At 37.1% G+C, this 21,145-nt stretch overlaps 1 protein-coding gene across 14 annotated transcripts in view; it reads left to right on the top strand.

Moving 5' to 3' along the window:
* AKT3 (AKT serine/threonine kinase 3) overlaps positions 1 to 21,145 on the top strand; it is a 301,843-nt gene that overhangs the window by 184,668 nt on the left and 96,030 nt on the right. For 11 of the 14 annotated variants that reach the window (XR_002336106.2, XR_014817071.1, XM_084978742.1 and 8 more), the window contains 3 exons: positions 932 to 1,063; positions 18,119 to 18,184; positions 19,554 to 19,622. Coding sequence is in view for 12 of the 14 variants with exons in the window: in XM_084978742.1 (XP_084834868.1) it covers positions 932 to 1,063; positions 18,119 to 18,184; positions 19,554 to 19,622 (267 nt within the window). In the remaining 2 variants the exon portion in view is untranslated. The remainder of the gene's footprint in view (positions 1 to 931; positions 1,064 to 18,118; positions 18,185 to 19,553; positions 19,623 to 21,145) is intronic. The other 3 variants (XM_084978745.1, XM_013980051.3, XM_084978746.1) reach the window with 1 other exon arrangement.

The following is a 21,145-nucleotide window of genomic DNA, read 5'->3' as shown; positions in this document are numbered from 1 at the left end:
AGCAGGAAAAGCATACAAAGGAGGCAGTCTGGAGAGCAGTTAGCAATCCTACTTGGCAAAATCCCCATAATCACCTTACTTAGAAATGAGAATGAGAAATGAAACTGAAAACAGGCAGACGAAGGACATTCCTGGAGCTCCATGACTTTCTGTTCTGAACTGCGCCAGTCGCTGTCTCAGAAGAGGGCCTGCTGTCATTCCTCTGTTTCTTTGCACTGGGCTCTGATATTTCTTACATTTCTTTCTCTTTCTTGAGGTCCCTCCTTGGTCTGATAGTGTATATGCTCAAATACTGCCTTCGAAAAGTACTTTTCTCTTCGACACATTTGGAAATGTTTGTAGAGGACTTCTTACGGTCACATTGACTGTAGTGACACTAATGAATCCTAAGAAATGAGTCCTTGAAAATGAGTGAAAATGACTATTTTCCCTTTATCTTTATGATTCGCTAATAGTTTGAGTAGTTGAGAAGTTCTAGATTCAAAATTACTGTCTCCAGTATGCATGATTGCTGATGAGATAGCCAGTGCCAGTCTGGTTCCATTTTCTTTTTGGTCTTTTTATCTTTCTAGGGCCACACCCGAGGCATATGGAGGTTCCCAGCCTAGGGGTCTAATCAGAGCTGTGGGTGCTGACCCACACCACAGTCACAGCAATGCCAGATCAAGCCACGTCTGCGATCTACACCACAGCTCACAGCAACACCGGATCCTTAACCCGCTGAGCGAGGCCAGTAATTGAACCCGCAACCTCACGGTTCTTGGTTGGATTCTTTTCCACTGCACCACAGTGGGAACTTCCTGATTCCATTCGAATGTGGTTAGAAATTGGTAAAAGTTGCTTTTGAGTAGATAATGCAAATATATACATATATGCTTACAAATAGATTGCATCAAGCGTTTCATTTTTTTTTTTAATTTGTATTTTTCAGACAATGAATGATTTTGACTATTTGAAACTACTAGGTAAAGGCACTTTCGGGAAAGTTATTTTGGTTCGAGAGAAGGCGAGTGGGAAATACTATGCTATGAAGATTCTGAAAAAAGAAGTTATTATTGCCAAGGTAACTGATCACTAAATTTTTGTTTATGGTATAAACGTACATATGTGGCTCATGCACATGACTAAAGTGTAAATTCCATTAAGTAACCAGAATGTTCATTGTAGGCTACAGCTTCAGCAATACCTTTATATTAATGTTTATTTAAATGTTACATTTTTTAGAAGTTTATAATATTATCTGAGTATTATTTACAGGAGCTATTTTATTCCCATGAGGGGGAGATATTTTTTTCTATGTTTGTGTATTTGGGAGAATGTTTTCATTGTATATTTGTGATCCTGTATCACTGATTACACTAGTGATGCTTTTTACTATATTTCCCCGACATTCTGAATTTTTATTATTAAATAAAATAGTAGAATAGATGACTAGCATAGATTATTTATGTCTGTGAATTTTCAGTTATTTAACCATTGAATGGAAAAGCATCGCTAATAAATTTAAAAATACTAGAATAAACTGAAATAATGACTACTGTATGTCTAGTTAAAATCCATCACCACACATGGTTATAATCTTCCTCTCTTGTAATAAGAACTTTTAAGATTTGTTAACCCAGCAACTTTTTATCGTTCTGTACATTAAATCCCCAGGAATATTTTTATTTTATTATATTTTATTTATTTTTTAATTTTATTTTACTTTTTTGTCTTTTTAGAGCTGCACCCACGGCAAGTGGAAGTTCCCAGGCTAGGGGCTGAATCGAAGCTGTGGCTGCCGGCTTATACTACAGCCACAGCAACTCAGAATCTGAGCCGTGTCTGCAACCTACACCACAGCTCACGGCAACGCCAGATCCTTAACCTGCTGAGCAAGGCCAGGGATCGAACCCATGGATCCTAGTTGGATTTGTCATCACTGAGCCACGACAGCAACTCCTAGGAATTATTTATTTTATAACTAGAATTTTGTACTTTTAAAAAATATATTTTAATTGAAGTATAGCTGATTTATAATGTTGTATTAGTTTCAGATGTATAGTACAGTAATTCAGTTTTTCTTCTGATTATAATCCATTACAGGTTATTACAAGATATTGAATATAATTCTCTGACGTATCTAGTAAATCCTTATTGCTTATCTATTGTATGTTTAGTAGTTTGAATCTATTAATCCCATACTCTCCTCCTCCATCTCTCTCCTCCTTATTATCCCCTTTGGTAACCATAAGTTTGTTTTCTATGTCTGTGAATCTGTTTCTGTTTTGTATATAGATTTATTTTTATTTTTTTAGATTCCACATAAAAGTGGAAAAAGTGATATATAATAATAGCCTTTCTTTGTCTGACTTATTTCACTAAGTGTTATAATCTCTAGGTCCATCCAGATTGCTGCAAATGGCATTATTTCAGCTGAGTAATATTTCATCGTGTGTGTTGAATCAGAGCTGCAACTGCCAGCCCACACACATCACATCTTCTTAAGTCAGTTGTCTATTGGAGGGCACTTGAGTTCTTTCCAAGTCTTGGCTACTGTAAATAGGGCTGGTGTGAACATTGAGGTGCATGTGTCTTTTTGATAGAGTTTTCCTTTTTTTCTGGATATATGCCCAGGGGTGGGATTGCTGAATCATATGGTACCTCTATTTTTAGTTTTTTTAAGGAACCTCCATACTGTTCTCCATAGTGGTTGCTTCTGATACATTCCCACCTACAGTGTAGGAGGAAGCTCTTCTCTCCACACCCTCCCCAGCATTATGTAGACATTTTGATGACATCCATTCTGAGAGGTGTGAAGTGATACCTCAATGTGGATTTGATTTGTATTTCTCTTAATAATTAGTGATGGTGAACATCTTTTCATGTGCCTGTTGGCCATCTGTATATCTTCTTTGGAAAAATACCTATTCAGGTCTTCTGCCCATTTTTTGATTGTTTTCCTCCAATATTGAGTTCTATGATCTGTTTGTATGTTTTAGGTTATTAACCCCCTGTCAGTAGCATCATTTGCAAATATTTTTTCCCAATCTGTAGGTTGTCTTTTCATTTTATTGTTTCCTTTGTTTTGTAAAAGGTCCTGTCTGATTGCTGAGACTAGGACTTCCAGTACTTGTTGAATGGAAGTGTGAGAGTGAGCATCCTTGTCTGGTTCCTGAATTTAGCAAGAATGCTTAAAAGTTATTCACTGTTGACTATTATGTTGGCTGTAGGTTTGTTTTAAATGGGCTTTATTTATTTATTTATTTTAGGGCTGCATCTGTGGCATATGGAAGATCCCAGGGTATGGGTTGAATCAGAGCTGCAGCTGCCAGCCTACACCACAGCCACAGCAATGTGGAATCTGAGCCGCATCTGCAACCTACACCACAGCTCACAGCAATGCTGGATCTTTAACCCACTGAGTGAGTCCAGGAATTGAACCTGTGTCCTTATCTTTACGAGTCAGATTCTTTACTGCTGAACCACAGCTGGAATTTCAATAAACAGCCTTTAATATGTTGAGGTATGTTCTCTCTGTACCTACTTTGAGGAGAGATTTTATACTGAATAGATGTTGAATTTGTCAAAAACTTTCTCTGTGTGTATAAGATGATCATGTGGTTTTTGTCTTTCCATTCATTAATGTGATGTATCACATTTATTCATTTACATATGTTACACCATCTTCTGACTCTGGAATGAATCCAACTTGATCATGGTGTATGATCCTTTTTATGTATTGTTGGGGTTAGTTTGCTGATATTTTGTTGAGGATTTTTGCATCTGTATTCGTCAAAAATATTGGCCTATAATTTTTTTTTTTTTTTTTTTGGTAGTGTCTTTGGTTTTGGTATTAGGGTGATGGTGGTGGCCTCATAGAATAAATCTGAGTGTTCCCTCTTCAATTTTTTTTTTTTTAAATAGTTTAAGAAGGATCAGTATAAGTTTCTTCTGGACTTAGTTTTGGCAAACTGAACATTCCTAGTGACTTGTCCATTTCTTCTAGGTTGTCCACTTTTTGTTACACTGTTGCTCATAGTATTCTCTTATGATTTTTTGTTCTTCCATGATACTTGTTGTTGTTTCTCCTCTTTCATTTCTTATTTTGTTGATTTGGGTCCTCTCTCTTTTCTTTTTGGTGAGCCTGGCTAGAGGTTTCTTGAGTTTGTTTATCTTTTCAAAAAATCAGCTCTCAGTTTTATTGATCTTTTCTGTTTTTTTCATCTCTATTTTATTTCCTCTCTGATCTTTATTTCTTTCCTTCTGCTGACTTTAGTTTCTGTTTGTTTTTTTCTAATTCTTTTAAGTGGTAGGTTAGGTTGTTTGAGATTTTTGTTTCTTGAGGAAGGCTTTTATCACTAGACACTTTCTCTTGCTGCATTCCAGAGATTTTGTAAGGCTATGTTTTCATTTTTGTCTTGAGTTATTTTCTGATGGGTTTTTTAGTAGCATTCTATTTAGTTTCCCTGTGTTTGACCTTTTCTCATTTTTCTTTCTGTGGTTGATCTCTAGTTTCATATAGAATTTTGTACCTTTTGACCATCGTTTTGTACCAGTTTGCCCACCTGCTGTTTCTAAGCAGTTCTCTATGAATTCAGGTCTTTCCTCCTCCTCCTGCCCCCCTCCCTTCCATATATGAGTTAAATCATACAGTATTTGTCATTCTCAGGTATATTTCACTCAGCAAAATGCCCTCAGGACCCATCCATGTCATTACAAGTCACAAGATTTCCTTCTTTTTATGGCTAAAATCTGTATTACATTTTATTTTTCCATTCATCATTTGATGGATACATGGATTCATAGATTGTTTCCATGTCTAGACTATTGCAAATAATGCTGCACTGAACATGAGAGTGCAGATACCTTTTCAATATAGTAATTTTGTTTCCTTTGGACAAATACGCAGAAGTGAAATTGCTGGGTTATATTGCAGTTTTAATTTTAATTTTTTGAGGAAGTTCCATACTGTTTTATATAGTGGCTATATTAGTTCACATTCCCGCCTACCATGTACGAGGATTTTTTTTCCCCATATCCTTGCCAACACTTGTTATTTCTTGCCATTCTAACAGGATAAGGTGATATCTGATTGTTGTTTAGGTTTTCATTTCCCTGGTGGTTAGTGATGTTGAGCACAGTTTCAGGTACCTGTTGACCATCTATGTGTCTTCTGTGGTAAATTGTTTATTCAGATCCCCTGCCCAATTTTCAATGGGATTATTTGGGTTTTTGTTACTAAATTATATGTGTTCTTTATATATTTTAGATATTAATCCCTCAATCAGATGTATGTTTGCAGATATTTTCTCCCATTCAGTAGGTTTTATTTTCATTTTGTTGATGGTTTCCTTTGCCATGAAGAAGCAGTGTATTGATTTTGGTTTTTGTTGCCTATACTTTTTTTGTCAAATAAAAAAATTTGGTCGCCTAGACTGGCATGAAGTTTACCACCTATATGTATTTCTAGTAATTTCATGGTTTTATTCTTTAATCCATTTGGGGTTGATTTTTGTATGTAATATAAGATAGTAGTCTGGTTTCTTTCTTTTGCATGTGCCTGTTTAGTTTTCCCAGCACCATTTATTGAAGACATTCCTTTCCTCATATGTTTTTGTGGCCTTAGTCATAAACTATTTAACCATACATACATGGTGATGTTTATGTCTGTTTTTATGCCAATACTGTATCATTTTGATTACTATAGCATTGTAATATAGTTTGAAATCAGGGAGCATGATGCCTCCAGCTTTGTTCTTTCTCAGGATTGCTTTGGCTAATCAGGGTCTTTGTTACATACATGTTTTAGTGTTTGTTCTATTTCTGTGAAAAATACCATTGGAATTTTGATAGGTATTATATTGAATATGTAGGTCACTTTGGTAGTGTGAACATTTTAACAGTACTAATTCTTTCAATCCATGAGCATCGAATATATTTGTATTTATTTGTGTCTTCTTTGGTTTCTTTTGTCAAATCATAATTTTCAGTGTACAGACCTTTTACCTCCTCATTTAAATTTATTCCTTAGTATTATGTCCAGTGCAGTTACAAATAGTATTTTTAAAAACTTTTCTCTTTGATAGTTTATTAGCATATAGAAATGTAGTTAATTTTTGCATATTGATATTGTATCCTACAACTTCGTTGCATTTGTTTATTAGTGCTAACAGGTTTTTAGTGTAGTCTTTATATATATAAGATTATGTCATCTACAAATAGAGACAGTTTTACTTTTTCCCCTTTCTGATTTAGATTCTTTTTATTTATTTTTTCTTATCTAATTGCTATGTCTAGGTCTTCCAAAACAGTGCTGAATAAAAGTGGTGAGGTTGGGCCTTCTTATCTTGTTTTTATTCTTAGAGGAAAAGCTTTCAACTTTTTAACATTGAGTATGAAGTCAGCTGTAGTTTTGTCATGGATGGCCTTTATTATGTTCAGATAGTTTACCCTCTAGCCACTTTTCTGACTTTTTATCATAAATGGATGTTGAATTTTTTCAAATGTTTTTTCTTTATCTATTGAAATGATCATTTGATTTTTATCCTTCATTTTGTTTATGTGGTATATGACATTGAATGATTTGTGGATGGTGGACCATCCTTGCATCCCTGAAATAAATCCTATTTGATTGTGGTATATGATCTTTTTACTCTCTTGATGAATTTAGTTTGCTAATGTCTTTAGAAGTTTTGCCTCTATATTCATCAACAATATTGGCATATAATTTTCTTTTCTGTAGTGTTATCCTCTGGCTTTGGAATCATAGTAATACCAGCCTCATAAAATAAGTTTAGAAGTGTTCTCTATGTTCTGGAAGAGTTTTATAAGGATTAGTACTGATTCTTCTTTAAATATTGATAGAATTTATGGGTGAAGCCATTTGCTCCTGGGCTTTTATTTGTTGGGAAATCTGTGATTACTGGTGTAAATGTCATGCTAATTATTTATCTGATCAGATTTTCTATTCATAATTCAGTGTGGGTAAGTTGTATGTTTCTAGGAACTTATCCATTTCTTCTGAGTTATCTAATTTGTTAGCATTTGTTCATAGTCTCTCATGATCCTTTGTATTTCTGCAATATCAAGTTTTAATGTCTCCTCTCGTTTATGATTTCATATGCGTCATCTTTCCTTTTTTTTAATTAGTTTTACTAAAGAGTTGTAAATTTTATCTTTTCAATACGCGAACTCTTAGTTTTGTTGATTTTTTTTAAATTGTCTTTCAAGTTTCTATTCATTGCTATCCTAATCTACATTATTTCCTTCCTTCTGCCAATTGTGGGATTTGTGTGTTCTTTTCCTAGATCCTTACAGTGCAAAACCAGGTTCTTTTTTAGATCTTTCTTTTTTCTTACTGTAGGCATTTTTCACTACAGATTTTCCTATTAGAATTGCTTTTTCAGCATCCTGTATATTTCGGTATATTATGTTTTTATTTTCTTTGTCTCAAGATTTTTTTTTTTATTTCCCTTTGGATTTTTTCTTTGACTCACTGGTTGTTCAAAAATGTTTTGCTTATTTTCTATATAATTGTGTTTTTAGGAGTTCCCATTGTGGCTCAGTGGTTAACGAATCTGACTAGGAACCATGAGGTTGTGGGTTCAATCCCTGGCCTTGCTCAGTGGGTTAAGGATCTGGCGTTGCCGTGAGCTGTGGTGTAGGTTGCAGACGTGGCTCAGATCCCACGTTGCTGTGGCTCTGGCGTAGGCCGTCGGCTACAGCTCCGATTCGACCCCTAGCCTGGGAACCTCCATATGCTGTGGGAGTAGCCCAAGAAATGGCAAAAAGACAAAAAAAAAAAAATTTGTTTTCATACTTTCCTGTTATTTTTAGTTTTATACCATAATGGTTGGAAAAGATTCTTGGTATGATTTTAATCTCCTTAAATTTGTTAAGAATTATTTTGTGGAGTTCCCGTCGTGGCGCAGTGGTTAACGAATCCGATTAGGAACCATGAGGTTGCGGGTTCAGTCCCTGCCCTTGCTCAGTGGGTTAATGATCCGGCGTTGCCGTGAGCTGTGGTGTAGGTTGCAGACACGGCTCGGATCCCGCGTTGCTGTGGCTCTGGCGTAGGCCGGTGGCTACAGCTCCGATTAGACCCCTAGCCTGGGAAACTCCATATGCCGCGGGAGCGGCCCAAGAAATAGCAACAATAACAACAACAACAACAACAAAAAAGAATTATTTTGTGACCTAACATGTAATCTTTCCTGGAGAATGTTTCTTATATGCTTGAGAAGACTATGTATTGTGAAGCTGTTGGATGGAATGTTTTATATACGTCTTTTAGGTCCTTTTGATCTGAAGTGCACATTTTCTGCCTGGATGATCTCTCCATCATGGAAAGTAGGGGTACTCAAGTCCTTTACTGTTACTCCTTTGCTGTACATTTCAGCCGTCATATTTGGTGATAATTGTTTAATATATTTTGTTGCTATGTTACTGGTTGTGTATATATTTACAATTGTTATATCCTCTTAATGAATTGTCTTCTTTGTCATTATATTCTGATCTTATTTTCTCTTGTTAGAGCTTTTGACTTTAAGTCTATTTATCTGGTATAGGTGTAGCTACCTTTCCTCTTTTTTGGTTTCCATTTGCATGGAATATAATTTTTCATCCCTTTATTTTCGTTCTTTTTTTTTTTTTTTTTTTTTTTTTTTTTAGGGCTGCTTCTGTAGCATATGGAGGTTCTCAGGCCAGGGGTCTAATTGGAATCAGACCACAGCAACGGCAGTTCTGAGCCACATCTGTGATCTACACCACAGCTCACAGCAACTCCAGATCCTTAACCCACTGACTGAGGCCAGGGATCGAACCGGCAACCTCATGGTTCCTAGTCAGATTTATTTCCACTGAGCCACAATGGAACTCCCACTGCTACTACTTGAAACCTTGATGGTTAAGACTCAGACCCCAACTATGGGAACTCCTCATCCCTTCATTTTCATAATATGAGTTTCCTTAAAGCTTAAGCAAGTCTCTTTTAGGCAGCTTGTAGTTGGGTTTTTTTAATCCACTCAGCCATTCCATTTTTTTATTGGAAAACTTAAACCATTTATATTTAGAGGAATTATTCATGATTAAAGACTATCACTATTTCTTTAATTGCTTTCTAATTACTTTATAGTTTCCTTGTTCTTTTCTTGCTCTTGCTTCCTTTGTGAATTGTTGATTTTTTTTACTTTAATTTTTTTTTGAATTGTTGATTTTTTATGTTGGCATACTTTGATTCTTTTCTCTTTAACTGTGTATCTATTAGAGTTTCTTGCTCTGTGATTACTGTCATGTTTGTAATACATTTTATAGTTATAGTAGTCTTTAATTTAAAAGCAATGTAACTTCAATTGAATTAAAATATTCTACACATTTATTTTCCCCCCAGCATTTTATATTACTAGCCTTCCAGTTTGTATTTTTTTATTCTATATCCATTAACAAAATACTATAGCTATAGTTACTTTTGACACTTTGTCTTTTAACATGTATGCTAGAAATCAAAGTGACTTACACTCTACCACTGCAGTGTTAGTGTTTTGAATTCGTATAACTATCTTTACAGTGAATTTTATGTGTTCATATATTTTTATGTTACTGATTACTGTATTTTATCATCTCAGCCTAAAGAACTCCCATTAGCATTTAATGTAAGGTGAGTCTAGTGATAAATTTCCTCAACTTTTGTTTTTCTGGGAAAGTCTTTATCTTTCCTTCCTTTTTGAAGGACAGCATTGCGTGTATTGTATTCTAAGTTGATAGTTATTTCTTTTTAAGCAGTTTTATATATCCTCTCACTTTCTCTTGGCTGCCAAGTTTTCTGTTGAGAAATCTGATAGCTTTATTAGTGTTCCTTTGTACGTGATGGATAATTTTCTCTTACTGCTTTCAAAATCTTCTCTTTGTCTTAGATTTTTTTTTTGAGAACTAGATTGTAATGTGTCCTGGTAAAGGTCTCTTGGTTGAATCTGTTTGGGCATCCTTGAGCTTCATATATCTAGGTGTTCATATCTTTGCAGCTTTGGAAAGTTTTAAGCCATGGTTTCTTTAAATAAATTTTCTCTTCCTTTTCTGGGACTCCAATAATTTGAATATTGTTTCATTTGGTGATATCCCATAAATCACATAAGCTTTCTTCCTGTTTTTTCATACTTTTTCTTCAACTGGAAAATGTCAAGTTTGTATATTATTTCTTCTGAGCTTACTGTTGACTCTCTCTGTTGCACTTTTCATTTCATTCTTTATATTCTTCAGCTCCAGAATTTGTTTTGTTAATGTATTCTTCTTCTGAGTTTATTTAACTATCTCTTTGGATTCTCTTGAATCTTGCTGGGCTTTCTTCAAATTTTTGTTTGTTTGTTTCTTTTTGTCCAGGCTAGGGGTCAAATCAGAGCCGCAGCCACCGCCAGAGCCACAGCAATGTGGGATCCGTGCTGCATCTGCAACCTACACCACAGCTCACGGCAGCACCGGATCCTTAACCCACTGAGTGAGGCCAGGGATTGAACCCGCAACCTCATGGTTCCTAGTTAGATTCATTAACCACTGAGCCACGACAGGAACTCCTCAAATCCATTTCTTTAGTGTCGGTTATTGGAAAATTATGTGTACCTTTGATGGTGTCATGTTTTCTTCATGTTTCTAATGTCTACATATTGATATCTGTGCATTTGAGGGATCAGTTCCCCCTTTTCAGCTGTTTCAGACTGGCTTCACTGGGGAAAGGCTATTACCTATAGATGACTGTGAGTGTGCCACCTGGGCAAGGTGTGGTGTCTCTGGTTCCAGGGAGGACACAGTGACCTCCTCTCCATGTAGCTCTCTCAGCGGAGGTCAACATAATGTAGATTGTGGAGATCTTCTGTGACCAAGCCTGTAGGGGTCTGTGGGTGGCAGTGGCGGCTAAGGCTATTGGGTCCTCAAAGGCAAAAGCTGCTGTGACCCTTCTGTTCTTTTTTGCCTGTTAGAGGTAGTTCTTGTCAAGGGAATCCTTCTTAATGGCAGGTCTAGTGTGCTGGCACTCAGTACATCCATGGAGTTTGTGTCCGAGGTCTGGTGCACAGAGAGCTACCTCAGCACCTGAGTCCTTCCATAGATACACTTGTAGTGGCAGTGGTTTCTGAGGTGCAGGTGTATGGAGCTCTCCCATGGAACTGGGGTCTGGGTTTCTGGGTCACCAGTGACTCAGACTCCTGGGTAAAGGCTAACCCAGCAGCAGGATACCTGGGGTGACAAGGGTGTGACAGTGGCTTGGACCTAGAGGCAGAGTAGAGTAGTGTGCACCATCTGATTTTGCACCCAGGGGACAGTTGTATTAACGGAATCAGCTTAGCTTCAGTGACGCCAACTCATAGCCATGATTCAGGACCCAGGGGGCCTGGGCAGGGGGCAGTTGCAGAAGAGTAACAGATTAGCCCCAGTGATGTTGGGTCATAGCTGCAACTCAGAACTCTGGGGGTGGTCACAGAGTTCCAGTAGCACAATCTGGTGATGGCAGGTCAGAGTTCTGCCTTAGGACCCAGAGGCAAGGTACCGAGCAGCCTCACTAACACCCCAGCCGTGGTGGTTCAGAGCTCCAACTTGGAACCCCGAGGGTAGGGTACAGAATAGCCGCAGTGTGACCCTGGAACGGCAGGTGAAATGTTGACATAGAAACCCATCGCCATGTAGACTGTATTTAGAGTCTTAGTCTGAGTGAAATCACCAAGGGAGTGAGTGTACCTGTGACGAGAGAAGATGTGAGGACTGCTTCCTGGGGACACTTCTGGAATGGGGCTTAGAAATAAGAAACCAGGAGTTCCCACTGTAGTTCAGTGGGTTAGGAATCTGATTGCAGCAGCTCCAGTCGCTGTGGAGGCACAGATTTGATTCTTGGCCCAGGAACTTCCATTTGCCACAGGTATGGTGATTAAGAAAAGAAAGAAGAAACCAGAAAAAAAGACTAAGAAAAGGTAACCACTATAAAGGAAGAAAATTAAGAGATTCTGATGTCCTGGAAATAAGGAGAAGAGTATATTTTCAGGAGGATAGTTATCAGACTCATCAAATATCATTAATGACTTATCTTCTTAGTAGGAAGTAAGATCACATTTTGAAACTGAGGGAGTGAGGCTGAGGCAGAGAGACAACGTAATGAAAAGCTCCCGGACATCATGAAATCCCATCAACCTGGGCTCCAGTCTCAGCTCAGTAGCTTAGCAGGTGGAGTAACGTTGTGGGGTTGTGTGCATTTCCGCCTACGTAACAGGCCTGGTGGGAGGCCAGGGAAAGTTTTGAAACCACCGTCCTGAGTAAAGGAAGAGTGACATCCGTTGAAGAATCCTCGGAGATTCAGCTGCGATTGGAGAGGGCACTGTGATAGTGCTGTCAGGATGTTTGTGGCTTTCTCCCCTTCAGACGTGGAATATAGAGGTGAGAGAGTAGAGACTGACTGACTCCAATACTGGGCATTGAAAGAGGCAGAAGGGAAGAAGGGAAGGTAGTGAAGGGCAGTATAGATGCTGCAATTTAGGGACCAGGTGCTAAAGATTTTACTGTGACTGTGTCAGAGGAGTTCATGTAACCCTCCCTCCAAGGACTGTGTGGAACAAGGGCATGAAGAGCAAAGTATCAAAAGCAACATTCGAGAAAGGTGATGCGGTATTGATAGACCACAGGGAACAACCATGCTTTCCTTTTCTCCATCAAGATGAAAAAGATCTTCCAAAAGAATAGAAATAAAAATGAAGCAGTAGAGGGAAGACGGTGTGCCAGCTGGAGAGTGAAGAAGTATTCGAAGTCTGTGTCTAGGCTGGTGCTCAAGTTTTCCAGAGAGGAAGACGTTAGAACCCCCAAACTGAGGTTGATATGTATGACATCTTTCCTGTAGGGAAAAAAAGTAAAGATTGCTAACAAGTGGCTCATCAAAACCGAACAAGTACGTGAAGCTCACTGGTCGGCCCTGGGGTGTAAGTAAGGACAGGTGTGCCAAGGTAGGGGCTGTTCTCTCTTCTCCCGACTTCCCCGCCTGCTCGCTCCGTCTGCTCCTCTAGGGTGTATTGTTCTCGATGAATTAAAAAGATGCCTGAGATGTGATGTATCTTGATGTAGCCAGTTCCCGATAGAGTTAGTCATTCTAGTCTTGTGGTCAAGATGGAGAAAGTAATACGAACAGAGGTAAAGTACTTAGTTAAGTTGCTACTAAACTGTTTTGAAGATAAAAGGCCGTATCGTGAAGTGGAAATGACCACTGATGTTGGACTTAGATGTGGGACCAGTATTGATTGTGTCCCCTGCAACTTGAGCAGTTTAACTTGTGCTTCCCCAGGTAAAAATGAGAGTAATCAAATCTACCTGCTGAGTTGCTGCAGGGACTAAAGGAGATGACACCCTTCGCATTTTTGGCGATAGAGATATTCTCTTCGGCGGTTTCTCTGCCGCCATTTACTCCTTGTCCTCTTGCCGAAAAAAACCCTACGAACAGGACAATAAGTGGGGCAAATGAAAGGAGAATTTTAGATCACATGTAGTAAAGGGGAAGAGAGAAATTAGAGAGGACTGGGGAAATTCTATGCTCCCCAAGCATTTTTCTGTGAAAGAAATTTGATTTTAAAATTCATTATTGAGTATTTTACCATGGGGGAATATATATGAGACTGTATTTCAAAAGCTATTTTCATGAAAACGTTATACTCACATTATATACCGAAGGATTTTTAAGCACTCTTCATTTGTAATCCTGAATAACAAAGGATTTTTTAAAAAGCATCATATTGTTTTAGCCACTAAGTTTTATCACTGTTATTTTTAACTTTTTGTTTTGACATGTTGCTTTTAACTGTAATTAAAAATTATTGACATCTGTGTTTACTTTTTAGCTCGTGTACCTTATCTTCATAGCAGAAACTAATTAGTATGTGAAATACTTTACCATTACATTTGCATGAAGGGGGAATATTCTAATTTATCAGATGTAAAATATGGTAGAAAATACATTTTATTACATGAAGGATGTAATTCTGGTTCCATTCTTATAACAAAGAAATACTGTTTTAGCTTTTGTCAACATACATCTGTAACGTGGTTAGGCAGATGACAGAATTAAGCCCTCATGAAACTTTACGTAACTTAGAAAAATAACTATCACATATAGTAAGTTTGTTTTAACACAATAGAATGAAATATCCACCAGAAATATTTTCTGAAGCACTAGAATATTTTTTTCTGGTTCCAGATGGGTTTCATACTTGACTTTCCTTAGTCTTTTCGTAGTTTACTCCCTCAAATCACTTAATATCCTGAAGCATAACAAGTCAGTGTTACATTTTTGTGAATGTCTTTCTGATGGGATGTAAAGAAATATTTCTTGCGATTTACTCTTTTGTTGGAAGCACGTAACTGTTAATTACTATTAATTTTATATTTCAAGAACACCTTCATTTTCTTCTTGTTCCTGCTGCCGGTATGGTAGCCCAAACCGTCCTCAGCTCTCTCGAGGTAGTGTGGTTGTCTCCCGGTAGAGCCCGCCTGCGCTCAGCGTCCCGAGCCGACTTAGAAGCAGAAGTCAGGCCCCTCATCCTTCGCCGCCCATACCATCCTCACATTCCCCAACCTGTGCTCTTTCTCTAGCTCTGGTTTTCTTTTGTCATCCCATTTACTCCGGAAGATACCCCAATTTTCTCTTAAGAATTTGTAGTGATTTCTTAAATTGGATGTTTGCCGATTGGTTTCTTATATATTCTCCACTAGCAGGTGAACTCCATGAGCAAAAGAATCATGTCTTTTATTCACTTTATACTTGCCCTGTCCTTAATAGTTAGTAAATGCACATCACGGATTTTGTTCCTTAATCAATGAATTCAGTTCTGTATTTCATTAAATAGCCGCTTGTGGAATCCTTAATCCTGTATCTTGTATTCATTGTATGATGCTCATAAACTGCAGCATCCCCTTCTCTGCTTTGTTTTTTCCATTAACGGACCACCAGCTGATAGAGGGCGGGACTGTCTGCGTTGCTGAGTGGGTGGAACAGTATCCGGGATATGTTTGTTTCATGTCTATTGGAGGAATGAATGATTGAATACCTGAAGTCCCACACACCTGACATCTTGAAATTCATTCTTACGATAAAGTTAAGCTTAACAAACACGTGTTAAGTATCTAATGTATGCTAATCATTGTACTAGAACTGTGAGTACTGAAGTTATGGTATCATTTCTACTTCTTCCTTATTTTGTACTATATTCTAACTCAGAGTTATGATATGACAGCCTGGTGCTTATTAAAAAGACTGGAGTGCTTTCTTTCCTTTTTTAAAAAATTGTATTGGAATATAGTTGACTTGCAGTGTTATATTAGCTGCAGGTGTACAGCGAAGTGAGTGAGCTCTACATCTGTCCGTTCTTTTTCAGCTTCATTTCCCGTATAGGCCATCACAGAGTACTGAGTGGATTTCTCTGTGCTGTGCAGTGGGTCCTTGTTCCTTAGGTGATTTTGTGTGTAGTAGTGTGTTTATGCCAGTCCCAGCCACCCGATTTGTCCCTCCCCCACCATTTCCCCTTTGGTAAACATCAATTTGGTTTTGACATCTTTGAGTCTGTTTCTATTTTGTGAATAAGTTCTTTTGTATGATTTTTATTAGATTTCACATATTCGTGATATCATATGATATTTGCCTTTCTCTGACTTACACTACACTTACAATTTCACAAGATAACTGAATATAGTTCCTTGTGCTATACAGTGGGACCTTGTTTATCTGTTTTATACATAGTAATGTATGTCTTTTAGTCCCCACATCCTAATTTATCCCTCCCCCCTTTCCTCTTTGATAACCATGGATTTGTTTTCTGTGTCTGTGAGTCTGTTTCTGTTTTCTGATAGTTTATTTGTATCATTTTTTTAAGATTCCACTTATAAATGATATATTTGTCTTTCTCAGACTTTACTTAATATGATAATCTCTAGGTCCATCCATGTTGCTGCAGATGGCATTGTTTTATTCTTTTTATGGCTGAATAATACTTTGTTGTGTATATATCTTCCTCTGTTCATCTGTAAACAGACATGTAGGTTGTTTGTATATCTTGGCTATTGTAAATAGTGCTGCAGTGAACATTAGGGTGCATGTATCTTGTAGAATTATGGTTTTCTGTAGTTATATGTCCAGGAGTGGGATTGCTGGGTCATGTGGTAGTTCTCTATTTACCTTTTTTAAGCACCCTCTATACTGTTCTCCATAGCGGTTGTACCAAGTTACATTCCCACCAACAGTGTAGAAGGGTTTCCTTTTCCCCACACCCTCTCCAGCATTTACTGTTTGTAGACTTTTTGATGTGGCCATTCTGATTGGTGAAGTGATGCCTTATTTTAGTTTTGATTTGCATTTCTCTAATAGTGATATTGAGCATCTTTTCATGTGCCTTTTGGCCATCTGTCTTCTTTGGAGAAATGTCTGTTTAGATCTTCAGACTGTTTTTTTTTATTTGTTTGTTTGCTTGTTTTGATATAAAGCTGTATGAGATTTTTGTATATTTTCAAGATTAATCCCTTGTGGGTCACTTGTTTGCAGAGATTTTCTCCCATTCTGTGGATTGTCTTCATGATTTTTGTTTTGTTTTATGGTTTCCTTTGTGTTGCAAAAAACTTTTAATTATGTCCCATTTGTTTACTTCTGCTTTTATTTTCATTGCTCTAGGAGGTGGACCCCCCAAAAATATTGCTGCGATTTATGTCAAAGAGTGTTCTGCCTGTATTTTTCTCTGAGAGTTTTATAGTATAAGACTGGATTGCTTTCTTACCCATGCTTTGTTTCACTGGTTTTAAATACTTGTGTCATTACATTTTACATTCTGTTCAGAAAGAATTGGTCTCTTGGAATGGCTTTTGGATTTTAGCATCTTTGATCAGTCTATTGTTCATTTATCTTCTAACTAAGGTCACATACTTTTGCAAAAATAATAAATATAATGCAATGTCCTAATGTTTGCATGTCTTACATATACTCTGATTGTGATTTGCTGACAGTGTTAAGAAATTGGTCCAAGAAGGGTTTTGTTTAGGATCTTGGCAGAGGCAGAGAGACCAAAGACGTGTTAGCTTCAGGAGTTACCTTCCTTTCCTTTCTTAAGATAGTGTTTTTTTTTGTTTGTTTGTTTTGTTTTTTTGTCTTTTTTTGCTATTTCTTGGGCCGCTCCCGCAGCATATGGAGTTTCCCAGGCTAGGGGTCTAATCGGAGCTGTAGCTGCCAGCCTATGCCAGAGCCACAGCAACTCGGGATCCGAGCCGTGTCTGCAACCTGCACCACAGCTCACGGCAACGCCGGATCATTAACCCACTGAGCAAGGGCAGGGACCGAACCCGCAACCTCATGGTTCCTAGTCGGATTCGTTAACCACTGCGCCACGACGGGAACTCCGAGATAGTGTTATTTTTGAAATATGAGACATTTTTCCAGTTCTCCATTTGTTAAAATTTTTCCTAGTTCACTTTTGATGTCAAGATGAAATTTATATACAAAATTGGGGAAATACGCTCTTCTATTTTTGGTTTGAATTATATCTAGATTTTAAAATTGTCACCTAGAATAGGTTGGGACCTTTTTTATAAAGAGAAGCATGCTAGAAAGCCACAGGCAAAAAGATACAATTTTTAATACTGTTTCTATTGCTATAAAATTTAGAATTAAATATCATTTTTATACTGTGATCCCCTTTTCAATAACTGATTTTTCTTTTATGCCGAAGACTTACAAATTCTATGATATTTACTAAAATATATCCTTTAGATGCCCCTGAACACAAGGTATTACAGACATGGAAATATTAACTACTCCATGTCTAGCTATTAACCAACAAGGCAGTCTCTGCAAGGAGAAAGCGTACTATGCCATTTTCTGTATCCCTGATAACTTTTTGGTGATTATTGTATCACCATTGATAAACTTTAAGTTTGACTGGGTTTGTATGAGTTTATAGCCATCTGATTTAAATCACTCATTTGACCCTCTTTTTTATATAAAAGAAGCTTAGCAATAAAAGGAGCATATGTTATAAAATATTTTTCCGTGTCTGTGTTTAATCTCTTCTGGTCTTAGAGAAATAGTGAAATTTTTATATTATTAGTGCTCAACATAAAGGTTTGCCTTTTTCTTTTGTAGGATGAAGTGGCACACACTTTAACTGAAAGCAGAGTATTAAAGAACACTAGACATCCTTTTTTAACAGTAAGTGCTTAGAGGAAAGATGTAATAATCATAACATTTTAAATTTAAGGGAATTTTATTATAACAGCTAAGCTTTGAAAAATAACTTTTTTTTTTTTTTGCCTTTTTTTTTTCAGGGCCACACCTGCAGCATATGAAAGTTCCCTGTCTAGGGGTTGAATCGGAGCTATAGCTGCTGGCCTGTGCCACAGCCAAAGCAATGCAGGATCCGAGCAGTGTCTGTGACCTACACCACAGCTCACAGCAACACCGGATCCCTAACCCACTGAGCAAGGCCAGGGATCAAACCCACATCCTCATGGATACTGGTCAGTCTTGTTGCCACTGAGCCACAGTGGGAACTTCCTGAAAAATAACATTTTAAATAACTTTCATTTAGGTATGCCGTTTCCTTTGTGGATAAGTAAATAGAACATATGGATTAATATTTACAACATCCATGCATTTGTAATCCTCTCATACAGACTCATGGGTGTTTTGAGACTTTTTTTTATTTCCCTTAACTTTCCCTGACTTAAAAAAAAAATAAAGCAAGTACATTTTTAAATAAATTTAGACATACTATTATAAGTTAAAAATAGGATAAGTCATCGTATGTTTTCTTCATTAGATAAAGTATAAACTGTGACATATCACTTAGTTATTTTGAAATAAACTGGTGTTTTTGGTCCGATTACTTATAATCGAGGCATAGTTGGCAAAGATTTTTATGTTCCTGGTTCCAGTGAAGTTCATTAAGATTTAAAATTATAGACATTCAAAAGGAAGACACTTTTAATGATTCCGGATGGTTTAGTAGGAACTGTCAGAAGTATCACCAGATCCGTAGACTTATTTTGTTACATTTTTGTGTGTTTATTGTTTAGTGTCATGAGCTAGCTGGTTTTAATGCTTTAATATCTTTATAGCCTATAAAATTACCTGAAACAGCTCTATTGTATTGGGTCGTATTATGCCACCTGAGTGCAAAAGTGATAGTGAAACTACATGAGAAACCCAAATATAACAACTATAACTGTATTCCTAAAACTTCCCCTAAAGTAATTTGTAGGCCTTACAAATTACTCACGGATAAGAACTTTGGGGACCAGTACAGTTTCAAATTAGATTAAGACGTGCTCAAAACAATTAACTATTTATTTTTACTAAAAATCCTAATTTTAATTTTCCAAAATAATCCTCATTGCTGTTCTTTGCAAAATTTGTGTTACGTTTCTCAGCTTTTACTTAAGTCTTCTTAAAGGAAGAGACTCTTAAGGGACAATAACAATTGGGTTTATCAGTCATACCTACATGCTAAGTGTGCTGTTCTTGTACTGTTATAAGAATGTAGGATTATAATATAACGTTTTTTCTTTTTCATTTCAAGTCCTTGAAATATTCCTTCCAGACAAAAGACCGTTTGTGTTTTGTGATGGAATATGTTAATGGGGGAGAGGTGAGTCAAGAAGTGAATCTAGCACTTGCATTTGCATGGTAGCATTGCCTTTATTTTTTAAAAGTTATGTACCATACCAGTTACAATGGTTCTCTACTTCTTCATAAGCATGTGTGTAGCTCTTTCTGCTGTTTTAGTAAACGGGTGCTGAATAATTTTCTAATCAAATATCATTTTTAATATCTACTTTTATGTATAGGAAAATGTATTCACCCTTTCTTTTTTGAATAATGTAAAAACTTTTACTACAGATAAGATTTTGAGGTTACGTAATTTTGAAAACCAGAAATATATAATTTATATTTCTTTATATAGTTCTTCGTCAAGTTTTTGTGAAATTTAAAAAAAAATTTTTTTACTCATTTTAAACTCAGTGTAACAGTAGGCCCTAGGCGCATTGTGGTTGAGTTTTCGCTTCTTTTGCATGGTGTTTAGAGTGACTTTGACTGTATTTAAGGACTTTTAAGGAATTTTGTGGTTTGAAGAGAAATTCCGTAATTAGAATAGTTAACTGGAAATATTTCATATTGTGAGTGTTCTGAAATAAATTTAATTATTAAATAGGGGCTTGTATCTTGCAGATACAATAGTCTTATTATCTGGAAGGAGGGAGGGAAAGGAAGAAACAAATGAACAAATGAAGAAGGAAGGGGGTGCAAGGAGGAAAAGGGGAAGAAGAGGGAGAGAGGAGGGAAGAGAGTAAAAAGGAAATATTTTCTATAGAATATTTTTTCCTATAGAATTATCTGCTTTGTGGGAATCAGTTCATTGGAAGAAATTCTTTCAGTAAACACATTTTGAGTCCCTTGGGAGTGCGGGTTTATCCAGATGTGATAAAAGTTGATCATTTATCTTAGGAAGTATATTGTAAATTAGAATGTATAGTGAAAGACCTAAGTGTTAATAAATTCATAAATGATAGGGTACTATGGAAGATCTAGCATTTAGGGTAGCCTTCATGAGGTTTCATCGGGGGAACTGATTTGAGAAGCTGTTTCCGGCAGAGAGGCTGATGTGAGCAGCCTCACTGGGAGGTAAGCAGAGGAAGCAGAAATTGAGGAGTTAGATAATAGTCACCCAGGGAGTTCCTCTTGTGGCACAGTGGAAACGAATCCGACTAGGAACCATGAGGTTGTGGGTTCGATCCCTGGCCTCGCTCATTGGGTTAAGGATCTGGCGTTGCCGTGAGCTGTGGCGTAGGCCAGCATCTACAGCTCCGATTGGACCCCTAGCCTGGGAACTTCCATATGCTATGGGTGCATCCCTAAAAAGACACACACACACACACACAAATAGTAGCCTAGGCATTCAGAACAGGGCTCTTGCACTCAGCTGCTGTCTGGGAATGAAAAAGTAAAAAGGAGATGGATGTCACACAACTCTCTAGGATTCTGTGTCTTAACAATTGATTAATTGGATGTGGGTAGAAAAAGAGAATTATCAGAAGTGATTTTCGGTTGGAATCAGGGAGAATTAATAGGCATAGTGAACTTAGGAAGAATGTGTTAAGGTTAAAATTATAA

The sequence above is a fragment of the Sus scrofa genome, chromosome 10, assembly GCF_054392235.1.
Source record: "Sus scrofa isolate SSC_HxYL_T2T_F1_AM1 chromosome 10, Sscrofa_HxYL_maternal_Yorkshire_Landrace_v2.0, whole genome shotgun sequence".
Taxonomy (NCBI): Eukaryota; Metazoa; Chordata; class Mammalia; order Artiodactyla; family Suidae; genus Sus; species Sus scrofa.
Note: the sequence above shows the minus strand (reverse complement) of the source record. Positions and strands in the feature narration are given on the sequence as shown.